Source organism: Lissotriton helveticus, chromosome 7, assembly GCF_964261635.1.
Source record: "Lissotriton helveticus chromosome 7, aLisHel1.1, whole genome shotgun sequence".
NCBI classification, from domain to species: Eukaryota; Metazoa; Chordata; class Amphibia; order Caudata; family Salamandridae; genus Lissotriton; species Lissotriton helveticus.
In genome coordinates, this window is record NC_136068.1 from 457,061,437 (window position 1) to 457,086,698 (window position 25,262).

At 44.0% G+C, this 25,262-nt stretch overlaps 1 protein-coding gene across 3 annotated transcripts in view; it reads right to left on the reverse strand.

Moving 5' to 3' along the window:
• Nucleotides 1-7,911: 7,911 nt before the first annotated feature.
• Nucleotides 7,912-25,262, reverse strand: part of LOC144766815 (uncharacterized) — a 502,863-nt gene continuing 485,512 nt past the window's right edge. For all 3 annotated transcript variants that reach the window (XM_078650542.1, XM_078650543.1, XM_078650540.1), the window contains one exon: nucleotides 7,912-8,713. In XM_078650542.1, coding sequence (XP_078506668.1) covers nucleotides 8,591-8,713 — 123 coding nt within the window. In that variant the 3' untranslated portion in view covers nucleotides 7,912-8,590. The remainder of the gene's footprint in view (nucleotides 8,714-25,262) is intronic.

Here is a 25,262-nt window from a genome sequence, read left to right on the forward strand (position 1 = left end):
GGAGGAATGAATTTGTCATCCATTAAAATCATGGATCCCTCATTGTCCAAGATAGACAATTGGTCCAGAACCTTCAAATAAGGACGAAGTGCAGGAGATAGACAACTCTCTCTCCTTGGTCCCTTCGCTATTAAATCTTTGACTTCACACAATACCACATCTTTGGCCATTGAAGAATTCCACAAACTTCTACTGATTGCCCCAGCACACATATCGACAACTTCTTCTACAGCGGCAACAGAACCCTCTGAATTGAGAGATTCAACCCCTAACTTGTCTACCCTCTCCCAAGGTAGTGGAAGTCTAGAGAGTCCATCCGCTTGGCCATTCTTCCAACCGGGAATGTATTCTACAGTGTACAAATACTCCTGGATCCTGGCAGCGAGTCTAGCTAACCTGGCAGAGCCTTTGCCAGCGCCACCAGGCGAAAGTATTTTAACCAGGGGTTTGTGATCTGTCAATAATGTGAATTTGAACCCCCACAGGTACATTCTATAATACTCGCAACCCCATGCCGCAGCCACAGCCTCACGCTCGATTATAGAGTAGTTCCTTTCAGCTGTAGTGAGTGTCCTTGAGGCAAATGCAACAGTTTTGAGACCAGAATCGTGTACTTGAGCAAGGACCGCACCAACACCCACAGCACTTGCATCCACTGTCAGGACTGACTTACGGTTGGTATCAAACGGTGTCAAAATGCCCGCCTCGCAAATTTCCGCCTTGATTCTTTTGAAGCACTCATCTTGTTCTACACCCCATACAAACTTACATCCACTCCTTAACAGCACTTTGATCTTCTCGGTTTTCTCTGCAAAATCCCTTACAAACTTGGCATAGTACTCGATGAGGCCGAGAAAAGACCTCAACTGGTCCTTATCGCACGGAGAAGGTGCATTTCTAATGGAGTCTAATAAGTCTCTTTTAGGTTTTACTCCATCCACAGACAATGTATACCCCAGGTATTCAACCTCCTCCACTGCAAATTTGCATTTCTCTTTCTTTAGAGTCAAACCTGCCTGTTCCATCCTTTCTAAAACGGTTTTCAGGATCACATTGTGCTCTTCAATGGTCGCTCCAAATATCAGAACATCGTCCTGAAAATACACAACATTGGGCACACCTCTTAGTACAACACCCATCATCCTTTGGAACACTCCAGCAGCAGAGGCGAGACCAAAAGGCATTCGTGTGAATTGATATATTCCTTCGGTTGTTATGAACGCCGTAAGTGCTTTGGAGTCTTGGTGTAGTCTTATTTGATGATAGGCGCTACGAAGGTCTAACTTGGAAAAGTACTTCCCCCCTTTTAATGTCAGAACCAACTCATTGATGTTCGGTAAGGGAAAGTTGTCCACCACAATGTTTTGGTTCAGGGTGCGAAGGTCCACACAAAAACGAAATTTTCCATCAGATTTGGTTGTAATAACTACAGGGGAAATCCAAGGTGATGTTTCGATCTGCTCTATTACACCCTGGACTAGCATTTCCTCTAACATCTTCTTCACTTCCTCACGTGCAATGAATGGAACCTTTCTGACTTTGTGTTGCATAGGTGTGGCATCGTCCCTCAACACGATCTTATGCACATAGCCCCTTAACTCTCCTATATGTTCCTCAAACAAGCCATTCATCCCTTCTACTATCGAATCAGTGGTTATGCTGTCTACCACCATCACTTGTTGTGCTGCTCTGGGATTTATTATTATCCCAAGGTCATACTGTTGCCCCCATCCTAAAATTGCAGGACCAGACTTAGCTACATACACCTTCCCTTCAGCTGAACGATCCTTGAATGTTATTACACACACCATGAACCCAATCACATCTATGCTTTCACCCTGAAAACCACAGGCATTAATGTCACTAGCAGACAAGTGCGCATCCTTCCAATTTGCCAGGAACATATCCTTGGGAATTATGGTCCATAAAGACCCAGGGTCAACCATTAGTTGAACCTCGATTTTATCAATAAGAAACAATGCTTTTGGTCTGAATCTCCTACCATGTTCACCCTCATTCGCACCGTCTCCACCTAAACACAATATTTTGTTTGCACCCTCAACACTAATGGAGTCTCTTACTTCATCCTTGTTTTCGACGACAGCAACCGTGTCAACGTTTGTACTTCTACACATTTTTGAAAAGTGTCCTTTCCGCCCACATTTCCTACACATTTTGTCTATTGCAAAGCATCTCCTAAAGTCCGAGTTGTGAAAAGTACTCCCACATCTACTGCACATTCTTCCTTGGAATCTGTTCTTGTCATTACCTGAAAATGCATTGTTAAATCTTTTCTGGCTACCTCCTCCTAGGTCCACACTCCTCTTGTTCACAACAGCAACTTCATCATGATCAACACATGAAACATCATTACCTTGAGCACTGCCTTTTGCGTTATCTTTCTTTTCCATCTCTTTCATGCATGCATTCGATTCCTCAACTACTTTTGCTATATCAATGGCCATTTGTAGAGTTGGGTTTTTTGCTGCCCACAATTTTTCCTGCATCTTTTTGTTTCGACACTGTACTATTAGCTGGTCTCTTATCATTTCATCTCTTATTTCACCAAAACAACATTTTATCGATAACTCACGTAGCCTAGCTACAAACTGGTCCACAGACTCTTCATTCCTTTGGGGTTGGGTGTAAAATTTGTGCCGCGCCATCACAATATTTACTTCTTTTGCATATTGTTTTTTCATCCGAGCTTTAGCTTCTGTGTATACATTAGTTATCGCCCTACCATCTTGGTTGACTGCCACAGGAAGATATTTAAAAGAATGTTGACCCTCCTTGCCCAAAGTACTTAACAAGAGGGCTTTCTTCCTAACTGCACTAAAATCTTTCCCATCTAGCGCCTCGATGTAGTTCTCAAAAACATCTATCCATTCATCCCACTCAATGGGTGGATCTCCTGTGGCTTGTAGGAACAAAGGAGGTGCAATAATATTTAGATTCTCCATTTTTTTTTTGGAATGGAGAGGTGGTCAAACTGGATAAAAAAATGTCGCCTCCTAACATATACTAAAAGAGTGCTTCGTTATTCTTTTTTTTTTTCTGTGCACTGCTTACAGTCTCGTTAAAAAAAAACGATCTTTAAATGATGCTCTCACCCTTTATTTTTTTTGTTGATGGGGCACGCACGCCTCGTTCCCTCTGCCTGATGTCCGTCTTGCTTTAACCAGTTCTAACTACTGGGTAAACTGCTTGGGGTTATCTAACTATTCGGTAAATTGTTTCACCGAACAATCTCGCCTTGCGATATCCGTTGCTAGGATACGCGGTAATCCAAGATGGACGCTGCGTGGTCGTGTCACTGCTGGCACGTTGCCGTTCGAGTCGCGTCACTGCAGGCACATCACTTCCTGCTCCCTTGTTGACGCGGCTCAGTGGAAGGAAGACAATGGTTGAACATCGAACGGTGAGCGTTTCTCGAGGAGTGTGCTCGTGTGCCTGTTTGAAAGATGCAACGCGTATCTCCACTCGATGTGCTGGTGTGCTCGTGCGTCGATTTGAAAGATGCAACACTGTTGGGATCAACGGGTTGGGTACAACGAAAGTCAAAATTTTGGGTCACATAGTATGCACACAAGTCATTCCGTTTTTCTTTTGCACAAATCGTTCAGTTTCTGCTCAAGAAGTCGCGTTTACATCCCGATTAAATCTAAGGAGTTTCTCTTTCTTTTAAGAGTGCTGCTTTCACAAACGTGGCGGTTCTTTGGCTGGGTGTAGCCTTTTAGATTAACGTTAAGGAAAGTCACAAGCAGGCACACGACAATCTCTCCAACTCACCGGTCAGTTAGGAAACTTGCAGGCTTCACTTCAGTAATGAAAACGTAAATTGATGCAGGCTTCAGGCTCAAATGTTTCCTGGGATAGCAATTTGTCTCTGTTAGTATGGTTCTTCAAAGTTCTTTTCTCTGTTTCTTCAAAAAAAAAAATTCGCGTGGTTCTTTTCACCAGTGGAGTTCTTCTCCCTCTATGGTTGTTTAGCTCCTTCTGTTCATCATCGCCATGTGTTGTAAATGAAGTCAGCAGGCAGATGTAAGGCTTAACTCTTATTTATTAAGCACCATAGAGAAAAGCTGGTGTTCCCATCAGAAAGCAGGAGCTAACTGACAGGACAGAACAAAGGAGTAAATGACATCAGGGAAAATGGAATGTTGGACTTAAAGGGATACATAAAACATAAGTGCAGAGAATACAACACAAGTGTGTTTGACTACTCAATATACCAGCTTATCCTGTCCAATGTTCTTTTCTAATGACTTTTTCTAAACCAATAGTATTATTCCTTTTTAAAAAACAGTACTATGCACCCTAGTTTTCAATGTTCAATTATCAGAAACCACCAATCATTTTATTTTTTCCAGTGTACTGAATCTCATCCACATTTTTTTCTAAACTCCTATTTTTAAAACACAACTGTTCTTTTTAGAGACAACCAACATCTAAACACTGAAACTTTTAATTTAACTGTTTTTTTTGTTTTGCTTCAGAAACACAAAATGGCGGCTAAGAGGTGCGAGCACCGTGCGCGCACCTGCGATTTTTTCGAGAAAAAAAAATAAAATGTTGGCCCTTCGGGTCCTTTAGGGACACCCTGAGAAGGCCTAGGGGGTCAGGGAGTCTCTACCTTGCCCCCTTGCCCCCTTTTCACACTATCCACTTTAGTTTTTGGATCTGTTTTGCTTCAGAAACACAAAATGGCAGCTAACGGGGGCGAGCAACGTGCGCGCACCCCGCGATTTTTTGGAAAAATAAAAAAAAATTGGGGGGCCCTTCAGGGTCCTTTAGGGACCCCCTGAGAAGGCCTACGGGGTCAGGGAGACTCCACCCTGGCCCCTTTTCATGTTTCCCACTTTTTTTTAGGCTCCCTTCTGCCTCGAAAACAAGATGGCGGCCAACACTTCCTGATTTCTACCGATTCGAATGTTGACAGACATCCAACAGAAAATCAAAATTCAGCTCGCGCACGGGAAAGTGCGAGCACCGTGCGCGCACCGGTGCACGCACGGTGCACGCTTATAGATATATACATTTTTTCAAATACAATTTTCTCAAAAACTACTGGAAGAATTTACACCATTTAAACAAAAGACTGTACTGCATACCAATCCCTACCATTTTGCCAAGTTTGGTGTAATTCCGTTCAGCCGTTCGGGCTGTAGCCGTGTCTAATCGTCCTATGGAAAATAACATGGGGAAAACACGTTTAGGGACCCCCCTTTTTTCTCAGCCCCCACTTGACAAATCCCCCCAAAACTTTCAAGGAAGGGGCGGAGTGGGCCATCTTCTTTGAGAAATTCGCGAAGATTCATCAACCGGCGCCAAAGTTATTCCCAATAGAATGTTGCGGATTTCCTATGGAAACTAGGTCCTAACTATAAGTACCTACTGGCGACCGCCAGTAGGTAATATATATATATATATATATATATATATATATATATATATATATATATACACACACACACACAAGTGTGCTGTATTACAAGTCCCTTACCCCACCATTATGTGACTTTCTATGTATTTGTTAATGGTGCCAACAGCTCATGGGACATGTGAATGCACCCCCAAGTACCTATGTATCTGGCATTTACTCTTCACACAGTGTGGGTGGGCACGGGGACATATTTAGATGGGCAAAAGCTACATTACTCCCCCACCCCCCTCACCCTATCTCCATGTCCCTGGTTGGTACTTACCCTGTTGCTGATGTAGCTGGTCATAGTCAGTTTTATCCTGTCCCTTGACTCCAATCACCAACTCCTCACAGATGACCGTGGACACCTGTTCCTCCAAGGCATCGAACTGCTCCTGCGGCGCTGGACTCCCACCTCCGGTCAAGTTTCTGCTTTGTCTTGCGCTTGGCATCATGCCAGCACTTCTTGCAGTCTGCCACCGTCCTCTTGACTGCTGCTACTGCATTCACCTTGGTCGCAATGGACTGCCAAATGGCATTTTTGGTCCCTAATGACACCCTGGAGCTAATGAAGAGCTGCTGTTGATTATCTGTCACCTCAGCAATCAAGATCTCATTTTCCTCCTGACTGAATCATGTCTTCCTCTTCCCCTGGGACTCTGGCTGGTCATCCTGGCTGTTAAGAGGGTTAGGGGGCTGTTGTCTCCTGCTGAACTGGGTTCAGCCTTGTCCATTTTGCTTCCAGGTAGTGCAAGAAAAATGTAACAGACATTTGTGTATTTTTCCCACGCGAAACATGAAAAAAGTGAAGTGAGGTTAACTAACACCGCTGCGAGCATATCCTATCGCCATGTAGTGACGTATTGTAAATAGTTTTCGGCGAGCGGGGTGGTAAGAAAATTGCTGCTAACTAGCATTAGCATTAGTTAGCAGCAAACTTTGTAAATATACCCCCAAGTGTCTGCTACTGATTGGACAGGTATTGTGTAAAATATTTTTTGTTGATGCACTAGATAGTCCCAACAGTTGAGCATGTGGACATCACGCCTGCCAAAGTCCTGTATCACAAGATGTTTATTCCACTATGATTGATTTTAGGCTTAATGCTTGTGTAACTTTTGCCTCCTCTGGTCAGCAACCCAGCATGTATACTGAAGAAAACACCTTTTCTATATCATGATTGGATCTGTATCAAGACACCTTTTGTGGTTTACGTGTATAGCATACCCAAAGAAAGTTTAGCAAATTGGATATTCTGCTGCTAAGCTCATGTTCCTGTGAATCACTTATAAAGCTGCTTATGAAACTTGACAATTGTCGGTGTTTCTTTAATTGAGGTTCTATACAGTGATAATACCTCTCTTGCCAAAAAAATGTCAGGAGCTGTGAGCCTTAACTTGAGAGTATGTGCCCCACCCCCCTACCCACCACGCTAGACCCCCTACCCACTACACTAGACCACTTTGTACCAGATTTCAACTTGGAGTCTTTCACATTAGTGAGGTGACAAGATAGAGCAACGCTGCAAATCGTTCTGGAGCGTGTTTATGCAAGGATGGTGTGATCAACAAGATTATGCAGTTTCTACCATTTTTTTCCTTCAAAGAAAATGTTTGGAAAAATTGCTTTTTACACTCTTCAGGGCTCTTAATGTAAGATAAATGTGGGAGGCATATACATTGTATTACTCAACTGATCTTTGTTCTTTTGTTCTAAGTTTATAACTCCTGGGAGACAGATATGAATGAAATTTCAAAAACTTTAAAATGGGCACTATTTTTTCAAATGCCATGCCTTGCAAATATTTGTTTACCGTTGTGTTGAGCCTTAAAATACTTTTTATTGTTTGTATTAAATATGATGGATTGGTGTAATGATTGTATTTTTTAAAATACGGATAAACGAAATAAAAATCACTTAAAAGAACACATTTTGAAATAAATGCTCTTTATTCTGGTTGCATTTTTTGCTGTCACAACCCTTTTTCTGTAAAATTACGTAATTCTTCAAAAAATTCTCTTTGTAATGACTAAATATTCAGAGAACAGCTTAAGCTTGATCTTCCTCAGTTTTGGTGGATCCCCGACTTCTACTTTAGAATGCAGTTCATTTTTCTAAGGTGATCTGGCTCTTTTGACTGTGTCCCTTTTATACAGGCCTCATTCAGATTTTCATGGGAATAGAATAAGAGCCAGATGTGCGACTTGTTTTAGCAGTCGCAAACAGAGAATTGGACCATTTGCGACCTACAAAGGGGGAACAACCTTTACAACGAAGGTTTTACAACGCGGTACTGTTACCACGCAACTTTTACAACGCAAGTCGTTACGACGACTTGCGCTGGGGGGGCGCTCCAGGATAGTAAATAGTTTAATTTACTATCCAACTCCTTCCCTACTATCCACGGGGACTGGAGTTGGAATAGTAAATTAAAAAATTTACTATCCTGCGCCCCCCAACGCAAGTCGTTGTAACGACTTGCGTTGTAAAAGTTGCGTAGTAACGGCACGCGTTGTAAAAGTACGCGTTGTAACGTCGTACATCCCCTATAAAGAATCTTTTCACATGTACTAACCCTATTTTGCGAGTTGGTGACGTAGTACAAATGCCTATTGTAAACTGTCTAACCTACCTCATGAATATTGATAAGATAGGTCATTTGTGACCCCACTGGGAATCGCTAAATGTGTCTGAGACACCTTAGTACATCGCACTTTGCAAGTCCTTAATTGCGAGTCACAAAAATTGCAATTAGAGGTTCGCAACTTGGAATGGTCGTACACCTGGGCCAAAATTCTTAACGTCGAGGAAATCTGAAGTCTATAACCGTACAACTTAATTACATAGATCTCTGTAGTACACAAGGTGAAATTTAAAAACGTTATATTGTCAGGGCTGTTTTCTATAAAAGGAAACATGTAGAACTATAGAGTGAGTGCCTGAGTATAAAATGTCGGTAGAGCAGTTATTGCACAGCCTGCATAAGACTTTCAGAGAGCTACTTCCATTTATTTACCAATGAAAAACATACTACACACTTAAAAAGTGTGGAACATATTGCAGGGTTTATTAACATACACTCTGAAAGTTCCAGTGTTGCAGGTGGCAGGGGTTGCACACTGGGCTGCGACCCAAATTCCTACCAGGAATTCCTACCAGGAATTCCTACCAGGCCCCATTTCCATCTATAGGTTCTGGCTCACTCTCCAATCCCTCTGGCTTGCTGCGCCGCATCAACTTGTTGAGAAACTTGGCGGAGGACTTGCGTGATGGCGAGAGGCTCATAGGCTGCAAAACCAAGACAGTAGAAAAGTTAACATAAAACTACAAATGTTCCACTTAAAACACACCTGATTGGCATGTGAACTGAGTTAGAACTTTAACATGGTGGGACATCTTGGCCAGTTGAGTGACAACTTCAACAGAGTGTCTCTCATGATGGCTGTTTCAGTTTGTACAATGATGAAATCCAGTAAGCAAACAAAATTGTTTTCCGGATTCAGAATTGTCTAGCTCCAGCTCATTATTTAGGACTGACATGCTGAGAAGGACTTTGCTATGAATAGCTATGTATATATATAAATATACATATAGAAGCAGATAGAGAGAGAGATTAGATAACCGTCAACTGTTGTATGGTCCTAAATTGCCAAGAAGGCGTTCCTGTGACATTTATAAACCACAAGGCCAAATACAGAGTGGTTTGAAAACATCACTTCAACCCCTAGATGGTAACATGTTATTTGTTATGGTTTTTTTACTACATGATTTATTAATTTGTACAATGATAAAATCCAGTAAGCAAACAAAATTGTTTTCCGGATTCAGAATCGTCTAGCTCCAGCTCATTATTTAGGACTGATATGCTGAGAAGGACTTTGCTATGAATAGCTATGTATATATAAATATAAATATAGAAAGAGATAGAGAGAGAGATTAGATAACCGTCAACTGTTGTATGGTCCTAAATTGCCATGAAGGCGTTCCTGTGACATTTATAAACCACAAGCCAAATACAGAGTGGTTTGAAAAAATCACGTCAACTCCTAGATGTTAACATGTTATTTGTTATGTTTTTTTATACTACATGATTTATTAATTTAGTTTAGTACCCTTTAGATATTTGGGAGACATCTGTTTATGATTTAAAAAATATATATATTAAGGTTTCAAAAGACTTCAAACAAACACCCCTCTGGTTCACCTGTCCCACACCCCCACCCCGCAACTGCGCTGACACATTGGCCACCATTTGAAACACCGTCTTCCCAGTATCGTACATTGTTCTCCAGACCGTGGCCCTCAGTCTCACCCCACTGAGTCGTGGCTGGTTGCCCAGTCCTTCATTCTCACTGTCCTCCCGAGGCAACTCTTCCACAGTCCATCAAATGCCAACAACCACTGCCACCCCTCAGAATCACAGTCCATGTATTCGATCCAGGCTTTCCAAGGGCCCCATATTTTTGCAAACTTGCGCAGACAGGCTCGCACCTTGTAATCACACCGACGTGACCAGACCGCCGCTTCCGCCCTGGCATTATTCTTAGAATTGAGAACCTCAGGAAATTATTCTTTTCAAATAACCGACGACGATCATAAAATTAAAATTAAAATTACCCGCCCTGAGAAAGCCCCAGGCCGGATGGCCATGTAAGGGGGTGAAACACGTGTTGACTGTTTTTCTTTCGCCAACTCTTATGAATAGACTACAAATAAACTCACTATCAACAAATACAAAAACCATTGCGAAATTGGAATTTTTTCCAGGATACCCGAGACATAACCATTCTTGCCCAGACAAACCTGCAAAAATCCTGTTTACCCTAGGGGGCTAGGGGCACTCCCCCTGTCAAAGGCAAGAACCAAGAAAAATAAATCCACGCTCACTTTCTGGCGAGTAAGGGATTGAGACCACTTTCCCCTCACTTCCAAATATGATATAATGTGCCCCGGTGTGTGCAGCACCTCGAGCACCTGTCAGACAGCCATCTATTCATAGTGAAAAGCTGCTGCTGTGAAATACACCCTATGTAGGATTTTGAGTTGGTAAGCCTAAAGTTAGCCAGTATTGCTACCTTCCCTGGATAGTGGTATGCCTCCCCAATCTCATCACCTACCAATCTGCCAAGATCCCTCTCCCACCTGTCTGTAAGGGCACTGGGCTGCGGGGTGCTGTTGGCTAGCAATGTGGCATATACCGCTGATATGGCATGCCTGTGTAGTGGGATGCAGAGCATCCAGAACTCCAGGGGCCTCTCTACCGAGATCTGACCTATACAACCATGGAGGAGGTATGTGATTTACACTGCAAGAAGTGATTGCCCGCCAATTCATACGCTGCATGAAGGGACTCAAAGGGGATCAGACCACCCATAGTCCACACGTCTCCCGAGCCTCAAAATCCCCAAGAGATCCCATTTTCCCCCTCCCCCGACTCCTTCCAGTGGCACGAGTGCTTCGTTCACCCAGAGGGGAAGTCCAACGTAAGAATGCCCTGCCATCCAATATGCTTTGTGGCACTTCTCCAGTCTCCAATTACCATGGCTGAGGAAAAAAGCAATAAATACAATTTCCATATAACTGTCTATTATAGTTACCGGCAGCACTGCTCTCCTATCTGTTGCCATTGAGGGTTCCCCCTGCTCCACGAATGACGAATTATTGATGACTAACTGCGTTGCCCAGTAATATAGACAGAGGTCAGGGAGGGCAATAGCCACATCATATACTTTCCTGGCCAGTACCAACATTGCTATTCTGGGGCCTCCACCATCCCAAAGCAGCAGACTCATCATGACTGCCACTTGTTTGAAAAAACTGTCTGTAGGAGCATGGCCATTGCAGCAATCAAGATAACCAACTGTCAGTGAAGCTCCGCCGGATGGGGCCTGAAAAGTGTATGGATCGCCCTTGTTAGAGCTTCTGACTCACCAGCTAGCCTCATTTTCTCATGGGAGGCCTGCGCTGCCCGACACTGCCTCAAAGGCCCTTCGGCGACTGGGGCCACGGGAAAGCCTGAGTCCGAGACTACAGAGTCTCGCCGGAGCAACGGGCCTCTCCTCTCCAACTACAAGAGAGTAGACTGAGCCATCAGTGACCCATTGGAGCCCTCCAGCCCCTGGTCTCAACTCCCTCACATCCCATCCTCGGGTGGAGCTCCCGTCCACTGAATTCCATTGACGCTGCAACCTATTGCCTGGTGAGGGTGCCATGCTACTACCGTAATGGTTCAGAAAAGGGGGTGGTGATGAACAGAGTTCCTGAATTAAGCAGACCACTCTTACCCAGTCCAAAGATCAGGGCTTGATCCATCACCGTTTTTTAGCTCACTGCACCATCCCAGCTCAGAACTTGGCTATATGCAAATTAGTCTGTTCCTGTCCCAGTGCATGATGGGAACAGGGCAAACCAAACTACCAAGCCAATTCTTGTACTGGGAAGGAAACAAGCTTCCGGGGACCGGTTTCTGCCCTGTTCCCATGATGCACTGGGCCAGGGACAGACTAATTTGCATATAGCCAGGTTCTGAGCTGGGATGGGGCAGTGAGCTAAATAACGGTGATGGATCAAGCCCTGATCTTTGGACTGGGTAAGAGTGGTCTGCTTAATTCAGACACTCTGTTCATCACCACACCACCCCCTTTTCTGAATCACTACCGTAATGGAGGCCTTCCACATCAGCAATGTGGGAAGAGACAGATTAAGGACCTAGGTATGGCAATTGACTGCCACTCTCCTCAAGTCACGTACTGGCCAGCGCGGTGCGGCCCACGTCTGATGCCTCGCTGCGGCCTACCTTCCCTCCTGCATTTCGATACTGGTGCAATGCCTGCACAACGCTGAGCCCACATCTCTGCAGTCGCCATCCACTGGATGCGTCTACCTCAAGTATTGTTACTGGGCTCTTTAGACACTGCACCTGCCTTCATGGCCATCTTTGGCCCAGGCCCCCTCTCAATGCCCAAACTGCTCTTACCCCCACCTCATGCAAGGTGATATGTCGCATTGGGCAGTGCTGCAGCACGACCATCTTACTCAGTGTGCGATGATGTGAATGCACAAGAGAGGATGCAAGTGACCTCAGCGCTACTCCATAGGTGCTATTTCCTATCACAGCACAGCAGCCTCATGTACAAGGCAGACTGCTAGGCTTTTTAGACCTGGGGTGATACCTCTGCATGCTCTACAGACTACATGTGTGGCCACAATTTGTAGTCAAGCCTAACTTGTATCTGCTGACACTCAGGCTTTTCCTGATTGCTCCTCTTCTGTGGTTAATACCCGGAACTGAAAATTGCAGAGTTGCTCTGCAATTACCCCTGCCATTTGCTACCATAGCAATATAACCCCTTCTTACCTGCTGACCAAACTTCTCATTGCCTCCAGCTCCAAGCCCTCATGATGGGTCAAGGAGACCTGAAGCAACCCAAATTGCTCTTTGAGCAATTCAAGCCAACGTGGCGCCAAGACTCCAACTGTGACACAGACGAGCTGCCTGCAGAGACACAGGCTCTGACACCAGAAGTGGTACTGCCACCATAATGGCTGAACTCGGGCCGGGTTCTGCTCCATAGACACGCGCTTTGACACACTCACCAGCTGCATAGATTGTATAGGCGAACACCTGGACCATCAAAACACCAGAATAGACAGTGCTGAGGAGCGCATCTCTGGGTTAGAAGATAGCGCAGTGACCACGGTGAAACCCTGGGAAAAAGTAGAACGCATCCTGAAAACAGTAGCATTCAAAAACAAAGACCTAGAGGCGCAGTCTCGTAGGAACAATTTTCACATTTCGGGCATTGCGGAGTCTGGAAACATGGGATGTCCATACACATTCATTGAAAAATTACTTAAGGACCTCTTTGATCACAACGTCTACATTCGCTGTAAAGCACGCACACCACCTGCTTGGCCCAAGATCTCCTGCGGGTGCTCTCCAGTGACCGCTCATTGCATGCCTCCTCAATTATAAGGATGGAGACTCTGCACTCTGACTGGCCCTCTACAGTGCGATACAAAAGGGGATGATGGACGGAGCGTTTGAGCAAATCAAACACTCACCCCCAGTCAACTGATCTGGGTTTAATCCATCACCATTCTTTAGCCCACTCAGCCACCCCATTTCAGACATGGCTATATGCAAATCAGTCTGACCCTGTGCCTCATGGGAACAGTCCAGCCCTCTACAGTACCAAGGCTCCTTTGTCTCGCTATCTCTCAACTTCACTTCGCTATCACTGTTCAAGAGGCATGCCGTAAACATACCGATGTTAAACTCACTATGCAAGCTAGGCCTCAAATATGCCATGCTTTACCCTGCACAATTACGTGTTGAAGTCTATCGGAAACCTCACTTTTTCAACACATGCTGCAAATACATTATCCTCTGGGCGGAATACTCTGGAGCGCACATGATCTCCAACCTCTGCAGAACAGTCCCACTGTGTCTGATGCTAGCTTCGTTTGCAACATATCCTCATTGATAACTGGTCCCTCATGGAAACCCTACCTGGGTGCCAACATTGTGCAGATTCTCTGCTGGCACTGTGACACTGTTTATACCAACTTTCACTGGTTGTATCTTGCTTGTGATCCTGTCCTTAATTTTCAGGTTTTCTTAGTCTTGCAGACTATGACGACCAAGGTGTTGCCTCCCAACAGTGGTGTATACCGAACTGTTGTATACAGGGTTGTTTATATTTATGTTTACTGTTCTCGGGATTCTCTGGAATATTTTTACCGCCTGGTGCTGGTGGGGGGATTCAGACTTAGTTTGTCTTTGTTTTATTTGTTACTCTTTGCTTATTAGATACCAATTGGGTTTCTTACTGGCATAGCCCATTCTATCATACACCTCCCTTTCGAATGACATCACTTTATGGCATGGAGAGGGTGGCGGACATCACCGTCCTTACTTGAAATATCTGTGGCATTAACATTCTGTGAAAGAGTAAACAGGTCCTTTTGTATCATTCCCGCCATGGTGTTAAAATAGCTTTCCTCCAGGAGACTCATCTCCCATCTGGGAGCTCCCAGGCTTTTTTATCCACTTGGAAGGTGCAACATTAGTTTTCTTGCTATAGCTCCTTCTCTAGGGAGTCTACATCCTCATACACAAGAGTGTCCCTTTCTTCCTCATCACAAGCCACACAGACTCAGAGGCCGCTATATTGTATTGACTGGCACCTTGGCGGACAAACGTACCTTACTGATTAATGTTTATGCCCTAAATATAGACACGCCTGATATTGGCCAGGTGTGGAAGTGGATATTCTAATGGGCGGGAACATGCGCATAATCCCTTATTAGACTCTACCAGTACACAACTGAGCAGTAAACCACAGGCCCTAGGGGTCCTCTGTCATATCGCAGAATCATACATCCTTAATAACATATGGCGCACGCACCACCCTTCCTCTTCTGACTATACTTTTTATTCTGCTCCCCATGATGCGTGGAAATAACTTGACTATTGGCTCCTCTCTGCCAACGCCTCACTCTGGACAACAGATGCTAGACACTTGCCACGTACTTTGTCTGACCACCACCCGGTTGGATGGTGTTACGTATACCCTGTGGAGAATGCCCTGGCCTTACACTGGCACAATTACTTTGCCCTAACCTCCTTAGCGGTTACATCACAGAACTACACCCCTCCACTGGGAGCAGTATCTCTGACAACAAGGGCATAATGGCTACATTGCTGCGCTACTTTGAGCACTTGTATACCTCCTACTCATCAGAAAACATGATGGTATACATGACTGACTGTCAATAATGTTTCCTAAGTGAACCTATAGCGCACAAATAAATTATACAGGCAATAGATGCCCTGGATGGGTCCAAGGCCCCAGGTCTAGATGGCCTTACTGAAGCATTGTACGAAGCTTATCAACATCAAATAGCCCCACATCTCCTCACCATGTATACACAGTCTCTCGATGCGTGCTCCCTACCAACTGCATTATGTGAGGTGGTGCTCACACTCCTCCTGAAACCTGGCAAGGACCCCTACCTATTCACCTCCTACCTCCCTCTCCCTTCTGAACCTCAAAACAAGATTTTAGCCAAAGTCCTTGCCACTAGGTTCCCCCTGCTAATGGAGCAGATCATTTCTCCCATCAAGTCAGGCTTTGTCCCCCACATGTCCACTTACCTTAATTTGCGGACAATATTAGTGGTATTGAACTCCTGACAAATCCAGGAATGTTGGCCTTATTAGATGCCGAGGCGGCGTTTGGTTTCCTAGAGTGGCCCTTCTTGAGGGCGAGAGGTGGTCCTTTACCTACCTGGGGCCAGCCCGGCCTGCGGCAGCGAGCGCACTGTCTGTGGAGGGCTGCCGAGGCTGGCTGACTGCTGCAGCCCTTATTCCGGATTTTTGGGCTTCCGGACTCAAGAACGACGCATCCCTGGCGCTCTGCCCCCTTCTGCCAGAGCCACTACCAACAACGCGGCGGCGGTCTCATCTGTCTCTATGCCTAGGCCCTGCTGCTCCACCGGACCTGCTCTGGCGCTGGTGACACGGTGCCCACCCGCTGAGGACGCCAGCTTGGATCGCCGCACACTACAGGTGAGGGATAGGGCGCCCTGGGCTCCTTCCTACTGACTCCCAGACTGTTTTCCTGCCCCCCCATGGTGACTTGCTCCCTCTAGCAGCAATTTAATTCGGGGGCCGGACATCAACCACACCAGCAGTCATTTTGTCTTGCAGGGAGGCAGTCTTGATCCTGACAGCTGACTGCAGTCTTGGCTGGTCTGTGCTGGAGGGCTGGTCCCTCGGGCAACCATCTCCCACCTGCTTCACATCAGTCCCTGTGCTGGTCGCCCACAGGCCCATGCTTGTCCCTCACGCGCCGACCATGGGGAGTCCATCTCAGGTGACCTGTGTTCTCACGGCTTGGTCTGCTGGACTCCTCAACGGTGCTCTTCGCACCTCACCTGCCAGCCTAGCTCTCCCCAAATCCATTCACGGCACCTGTCGACCCTGACCAGAGCTGACGCACAGCATCCCCTGGATCCACAACCATCTAGGCCTGCCCTTCAGCTCTGGGGCTTGGCAGACCTCGTGTCAAGACTCTTAGCGCCCTCTTCTCTTTGTCTCGCCCCAGCTCAGCATGGGGAAAATGGACACGCCACAGCCCAATATTACCTTTGCGGTACAGGGCGAGCATGGGCTGTGACCCCCCCCCCGACGCTGGAGACGAATCTACTCAGACCGACACTCCCACAGAGTGAGATGATAGCCTCCGTGCCATTCTTCTAGAGGTGCGGTCAAGCTTGAAATCAATTGACACAGAATTTGACCATCTCACATCACGTCTGGACCTGGTCAAACAAAGAGTGGACTCTCATGACACCCGTATTGCTCAGCTCGAATCTAGGGTCTCTGACGCGGAGGTTGCTGGAGCCGAGGGCGCATGGAAGCTCCTTAAGATGGACAAAATGCTTGAGGTTATACACGCCAAAAACGAGGACTTAGAGGCGGGCTCCTGCCGCAATAATATTCGCCTTGTTGGCTTGCCAGAATCCACCACGACCGGAAAGATGGAATATTACCTGGAGACCCTGCTGCCAAACCTCTTTGACCCCCATCCTTTTCCAGCACTTAATTATTGAACAAGCCCACAGATCTCTTGGCCCGCATGCCCCTCCCGGGGTCCCTGCACGCCCCATCATTGCTCGCCTTCTGAATTATCGCGACTGCGATTCCATCCTCCGCAGGGCCCGGGAGATGGGGGAGATAAACCACCAGAGCAACCTCCTTTCCTTCTACCCAGATTTCACCCTATCCGTCAAGGCAACCTGTAGAGACTTTCTTCCTGTTAAGCAAATCCTACAGCAGCTACACATCATCTACACCATGCTGTATCCCTCCAAGTTGCACATCGACTCAGGGGAGAAACCTTTACCAATCCAAAGGCCGCCCTCAGCTTTGCCAAACAGTTGCAGAAGTCCCCATGAAGCCATCGCGCCCTTCCTGAGGGCAACCAACTAAGTGACAATACAACTTGAGGGTAACCAGGCACAGAATCAGGCGCACAGCTAAAGTATAGGCAAAGTTTGAAATAAATCACAAAGTACTTAGGTGTTTCGCAGTGAGAGGGATAGGTTACCAAACTATCCCACAGATCCTAAAGAAACTCCAGGACCATGAAGGAAACTTGAATTCTCACGGAGCATTCAATAATAAATCTCACAGTAGTATCGGTAGTGTCAATAATTCCAAGTGATGAACAATGTAAACAAATGTTTATAAGTAAGTCCTGATCAGATAAGAGATCCACTCGATCAGTCTCCAAAAGTAACGTGGCACTGGGATACAAAGTTCTGTCCAAGTCAAAAGTTCCAATTCTGATTTTATTGTAAATCCTCCACTTCAAGAATGATAATATTTCAGCAGCCAACGTGTGTTTCGTCAAGCATTGTAAAATGCACAATTGACTTCATCAGGGCTGCAACCCAAAAGAAGTAAAATAATATCACTAATTATAAACAATTGACATTTCATACAAAGAACATAACCAATTGAACTCAATATCCACCTTTAAGGAAGAGCATACGTTATCCCCCACAAGGAGCCAAAAAAAGTTCCAAAGTTATATGTGTAAAGAATAAAACACCACAAAAATGTGTACCCCAAGCGCCCCAAAAATATGGGCACAAGAGAAGAAAGAAATCCAAATGCCATGAAATTATATATTTAATCTATTACCTCAATAGCAGTTTCACTGGTTATAAATCTCAATGTAAATGATTTGATGGGTTCTGTAACAGATGAATACCACACATAAGTGTCCATATTATTGGAAATCTGCAAATACCCACAGTACTTCGTACTAGTACACTCACAAACAAAGTATCCAAATAATGTCGGTACTATAAATGTCCAAAATATCCATAAATTGTAACCATTAGGTATTCAAAATCCAGCGTTATTATCCTTGCTTATAGAGATGTCAAGTAACACCTACGAAACATAAATATATGCCATGCCTTAGTACCACAATGTAAATCAAACCCGATAATAGAAATAGTAATTATAATAATCTCACCTCCTACTCAGGGTTCTCCATAATATGAGTAGTATGAGATTCAAAGATATAGATATAATTTTCCAAGTTAGGCACGAGTACGTGTCCCTATGTAAAAAGAAAGAAAATATAATAAATCTAAAAGTTAAACCGCTATTTCTCTAGCGATACTGACGAAATGATGGCCCTTCTCACATAACCCTCAACCCATGTCGAGTGTACGTCTTCCCTTCAACCGCGATCTCGGCATCTAGCGTTCTACATGGGCGCCATCTTAGCTTATAAGCCGGAATAGTATCTGAAAGTCCCCGCCATCTTGTAATATGCAATTAGTGATAACCATAATAAGTAATCGTCTAATAGCAGTAAAAATTGCCACCATTATAATATACAAACCTCAAGCGTACAAAAGAACCACATAAAGAAGGATTCGCGGAAAAATGTGTTCACGGAGGTTCCAATCTCGGGCTCAGTAAAGCCACTACCACGATCTCCAATAACATAGCACAACCTTATGTCATGCTATTATTTATAGAAAAAACGGAATAGTATAATAAAAAGCATATTATACAAATGACAATATATGATTTATGTTGGGCACCAAAGCAAAAAACATTTATAAGAATAGAACCGACCACATTAAATAATCTTACCAATAGCAGAATCGAACCGCTAATATCCCAAACTGGTATCCCGAGAGCTAAGCGGTACGCCACATGAGTGATGTTAAATAATGTGAAATATATTCCAACATATAGTGTGGCATTCCCATAATACAGATCTACCATCATTCAAGTTAAGTCTAGGAAAACAATAAACGATAAACGAGACAGATGGGTGATAGGACAAGGAAAGGGATGAGAAGAAAACACGTACATTATACATATTATTCGATCCTTCTGTCCTTGTTGTACAAATTGTATAGAAACATTAGGTCATTTTTTATTTGTATGTACTGCTTACTGTGAACCACGATACAAATGGCTTAAACCTATATGTACCAGACTAAACACCCGAGTGAGTAGTGAAGCATTGTATATTTTGAGAACCAATACTGCTGAATGGATATCCATTGGAATGGCCAAATTCCTCGGGTGGGCTTGGTTAATAAGGATCAAGTCAGTTCAAAGCACCATGACCAGAATTACTTAAATAATACGTTAGTGCACTATATTATGGCTTGACCAGTATTGACGATCTGCTTTTTCTTATATAAATGTACATTTTATGGTCTTAACAAGTACTCCTTTGACGTCTATATTCGTATGTTTAATTGAATTTTTAAATTATTTTTCGTTCTTTTTTGTTTAGTTTGTTCAGAAATATATATGACTCTGTTAATACTAATTGTATTGTTTGTATCTTTGTTTATATGTATGTCTTTTATGAAGGATAATTCGAAATAAAGACGTTAAAAACTGAACTGATATTATTCGATAATTGTCCCATATTTTTATCAAAAGTGCTATCACATACTAGCATGGTGTAAATCACATATCTATACTATTTATGATCTTATTATCTTCAAGAACACTGCATGTAGAGGAACATAGGCCATTATATATAAATCGAATTTACAAAAGATTATTTATACTGAATCCATTACTACTATGTGTACGTACAATCTTACAAAATTCATAATTTAAGTCTTCATTTCTCACTCAGATAATAATAAAACAGGGATATATAAATAATACTGTTTAATCCCCCAGGAAGAATTGTAGTTCAGAGTCAAGATTCTATCCCTCTTCAACTGCACGCAATTTCATAATCCATCTAGCTTCAGCGCGACGTAGTTTGAGGGTTCTGTTACCACCTCTACGGTCCATGGTCATGTGTTCTATTCCATGGTACGTAAATGTATGATTGATCGAATCATTACCATTTTGTACAGAGTGTGAGGAAATAGGATATCTAGTATCCCCATTTTTAAGGGCCCGAAAATGTTCAATCATTCTGTCTTTAAGACGTCTCACCGTACTGCCCACATATATTTTGCCACATAAAAAGGCAATAATATATACAACAATTGTTGTCTCACAGTTAATAAATGATTTGATTTCATAGCTACCCGTATCATTATATTGAAATTGTTTAATTTTCTTAGTCGCCCAACGACAAGAACTACATCTTCCACAGTAATAAAAGCCAGTTGGGCGTTGGCTCAGCCAGTCAGTCTTATGTATAGATTTGGGATAACTGGGACTAACAATATTGGCCATTGTAAGACCTCTTCTAAATGTAAGACTAGGTCGATCTGTCAAAAATTGAATAATATCATTATCAGTCCTCAATAAATCCCACTATCTAGTAAGAATAGAAAAAAGTTTATGGCTGCCAGACCTGTAATTAGTAACCAATCTAATCTTCTGTGGCTATGTCATTGTTAAGATATGACTCAGAGATTTAGGAACAGAGGCTACGATGAGCGAAATATTGAGAATGCAGATTTAATAGATTGGATACTCTTAAGAGTATCCAATCTATTAAATCTGCATACTCTAGACAATGCATTCTCAATAATTCGCTCATCGTAGCCTCTGTTCCTAAATCTCTGAGTCATATCTTGTAAGTTAAAGAAAAAGTCTCGATCTGTTGTACAATTCCTACGAGCTCTTAGCATTTCTCCGTAGGGGATTGAATTAACTTGGCTTCTAGGATGGCAACTATCTGCACGTAAAAGTGCATTACAACTGGTTTCTTTACGGTACATACGACTGCATAATGCATCACCCTCCACAAAGAGTTCAATATCCAGAAAGGTCAGATGTTTCTTATCGAAATGTGTCGTAAAGGACATGTTAACCTCATTAGTTTTCAAAAAATCAAAAAATGCTTGCAATTCATCTGGGGTCCCACGCCAAATTAACAAGCAATCGTCAATGTATCTGCCCCAATAATATATATGGTCAATCCAAAGTTTACCCTATGGGCCCCAGATCCACTCCGCCTCGAAACACCCCATAAAGAGGTTCGCGAAGGACGGAGCGAATCTGGAACCCATCGCGGTTCCGAGCTTCTGTCTATACCAGACATCTTCAAATAAAAAGAAGTTGTTAGAAAGTACAATTCTAGTCATATCCAAAATCATAGCAGTATGATCTAGGTACTCAATCGGTCTTTGGTTAAGAAAATTCTCCAGTGCCTTAACTCCCATTTCGTGATCAATATTAGAATACAAAGCAACCACATCCAGTGTGGCCAGAATCATATCTGATTCCCATGTAATATCATTCATAATATTGAGTATATGTTTAGTATCCTCAATGTGCGAGGGAAGGTTCTGCACATAAGGTCTTAGATAATAATCAATAAATTGAGATAATTTCTCAGTTGGCCCACCAATGCCCGATATAATGGGCCTCCCTGGTGGCCGATGACGGTTCTTTTGAATCTTAGGTAGACTGTATAAACATGGGGCCCGTGGGAATTGAACACGTAAATAAACATATTCATCATGGTCAAGCAGAGAGTAATCATACCAATCCTTAAGCTTCTTGTTAATCGTATCTGTAATAGCAGGTAAAGGGTTTGATCTAATCATTTCATAATACCGTGTATCATGCAATTGAGATAAAATGTCATTATTATAGTCACATCTATCCATCAGAACGATGTTGCCACCTTTATCAGCCATTCTTATAATCAAATTAGTCTGTGAAGTCAGTGATTTCAAAGCCAACCTTTCATCTTGAGTAACATTCCCTCTAAAGGGTACATTCGGTCTCATCCTCTCCTTGACAATAAGTTTATCTATGTCTGCAATCACAGCTTTATAGAAAGCATCCACAACATTTCCTGCAGAGAGCTGAGCTTTCAGATACTATTCCGGCTTATAAGCTAAGATGGCGCCCATGTAGAACGCTAGATGCCGAGATCGCGGTTGAAGGGAAGACGTACACTCGACATGGGTAAGGGTTATGTGAGAAGGGCCATCATTTCGTCAGTATCGCTTGAGAAATAGAGGTTTAACTTTTAGATTTATTATATTTTCTTTCTTTTTACATAGGGACACGTACTTGTGCCTAACTTGGAAAATTATATCTATATCTTTGAATCTCATACTACTCATATTATGGAGAACCCCGAGTAGGAGGTGAGATTATTATAATTACTATTTCTATTATCGGGTTTGATTTACATTGTGGTACTAAGGCATGGCATATATTTATGTTTCGTAGGTGTTACTTGACATCTCTATAAGCAAGGATAATAACGCTGGATTTTGAATACCTAATGGTTACAATTTATGGATATTTTGGACATTTATAGTACCGACATTATTTGCAGATTTCCAATAATATGGACACTTATTTGGGGTATTCCTCTGTTACAGAACCCATCACATCATTTACATTGAGATTTATAACCAGTGAAACTGCTATTGAGGTAATAGATTAAATATATAATTTCATGGCATTTGGATTTCTTTCTTCTCTTGGGCCCATACTTTTGGGGCGCTTGGGGTACACATTTTTGTGGTGTTTTATTCTTTACACATATAACTTTGGAACTTTTTTGGCTCCTTGTGGGGGATAACGTATGGTCTTCCTTAAAGGTGGATATTGAGTTGAATTGGTTATGTTCTTTGTATAGAATGTCAATTGTTTATAATTAGTGATATTATTTTACTTCTTTTGGGTTGCAGCCCTGATGAAGTCAATTGTGCATTTTACAATGCTTGACGAAACACGTGTTGGCTGCTGAAATATTATCATTCATTTAAGTGGAGGATTTACAATAAAATCAGAATTGGAACTTTTGACTTGGACAGAACTTTGTATCCCAGTGCCATGTTACATTTGGAGACTGATCGAGTGGATCTCTTATCTGATCAGGACTTACTTATAAACATTTGTTTACATTGTTCATCACTTGGAATTATTGACACTACCGATACTACTGTGAGATTTATTATTGAGTGCTCCGTGAGAATTCAAGTTAACTAAGTGACAATGACTGATATGGCGGCCAGCTGATCTTCCTCCACGGCTGCCCCCTGTACCCGGCGCATGGTCCACATATCTCATTTGCCACAAGGACTACTGTACTCTATTGCTTTACTGCACCGGCCGTTGCTTTCCGTTGCAGCGCCTAAGTATGCTCTTCTCTGTTAATGCTCCATTTAATGCCTCGGGGCTCCAGGGCACACTGTACGGGTCCTGCTCTCCTATCCTAGTACCTGATGCCTGCACATGGCCACATGTGTCACTTTCTACCTGCCTCCCTATGAGGTCTGCAATGCTCGGCCACCTTGCCTACCTGGCAAGGGGTAATTGGTTGGGCCCACTCACCCTAAAGGGATAATTCCCACCTCTGGATTTTCCCTTCCAAGTTTGGGTCCCCTGGGCGGGGTTGGTTCTGATGCTCAACCTAAGTGGGGGGTTGGAGTGGGAGGGGAGAGAGTCTGGGTTTTGAATCCAGGGCTCTGCCTTTGGCACCTGGTTCTTGGGAAACTGTTCTGCTGTTATTTTTGCACTGTTCTTAGCATGTTACTGCTTGTATCCATCTCACGCTGTCTCCATCTGCTGGACGCCGGCTCTCGATCCCTGCAACACCATTCCTCCCTCGCTGCTGCATGACTGACACCACCTTTTTGACTTGGAACATTAGGGGCTTGAATGATGTCCGGAAAGCGTGCCTCATGCATGCATATCTCATCAGGCACAATATGGACGTTTGGTTCCTTCAGGAGACAACCTCACCTAGACTGCGCTCCCGGCACTGGGGGGATTCCTACGCCGCTTTTTACTCTAATTATACACATGCGACGTAGCTATCTTCTACCGAAAGGGTCTCCCCTGGCACGGGCACCCATTCTCTCATTGACGCAGACGGAGGCTACGTGATCCAACCACTGACACTTGCCGCGATATACGGCCACACTACTGACAACCCCAGCTTCTTCACCACTGTCTGCCATATAATCTCCTCTTTGGGATCCCACTCTATCATCTGAGGCGGCGACTTCAATATTGCACCCACACTGGCCCTTGACCGCTCGGGGGACCGTGTTTTAAACTCTCAGGCTTCGGCCACACTACACTCCATAACTACAGTCAACTCTCTTGTAGACATCTGGCACCATAAACAACTTGAGACGCGCGAAGTCACCTGGTCCTCTGGCTGGCGTGGCACCTGGTCCATCTTTAATTTGTGGCTTACTACTCGCGATGTGGCCTCCTGGTCAGCCACTGTGGACCATTTGGCTTGCACACTTTTGGACCATGGCCTGGTGCGTCTGCGCTTGTGTTTTCAACACACCCTCCACCGCATGTTCTCGTGGCACCTGCCTCCCCACTCACTTCAAGACTCTGAGTTTCGCAAAGAGATCTGTGGCGCCATTACAGAGTCTTCCTCAATGCTTTGGGAGGCCTTCAAAGCCACTATCCGAGGGGAGTGCATTGCCAAGGGGTAATAAGGTCCATCAGAGGCACCCTGGAATGCTTAGAGAGGGACATCAACGCATTGGATCTGCAACACTCTCAAAACCCAGATCCTGCAATTTTGGCCTCCATCCACGCTAAGCTTACTAAGTTCCATGAGGAGGCTGACGGAGAAGTTGCTTTCCTCTGCAGGGAGGCACGTGCCCGCCGCTACGGTGAAGGCGATCACCCCAGCAAGACTTTAGCAAGACTTTTGCAACAGCCACAAGCCTCCACCTACATTTCTGCTCTAAGCGATGAGGTTGCTGGCAGGACCACCTCCCCGGACGACATTATAGCCAGGATCACTGCTTTTTACGGCCAACTTTACACCAGGTGGCGCGCCCATGTCCCGGGAAGTCCTGGATCATTACTTTG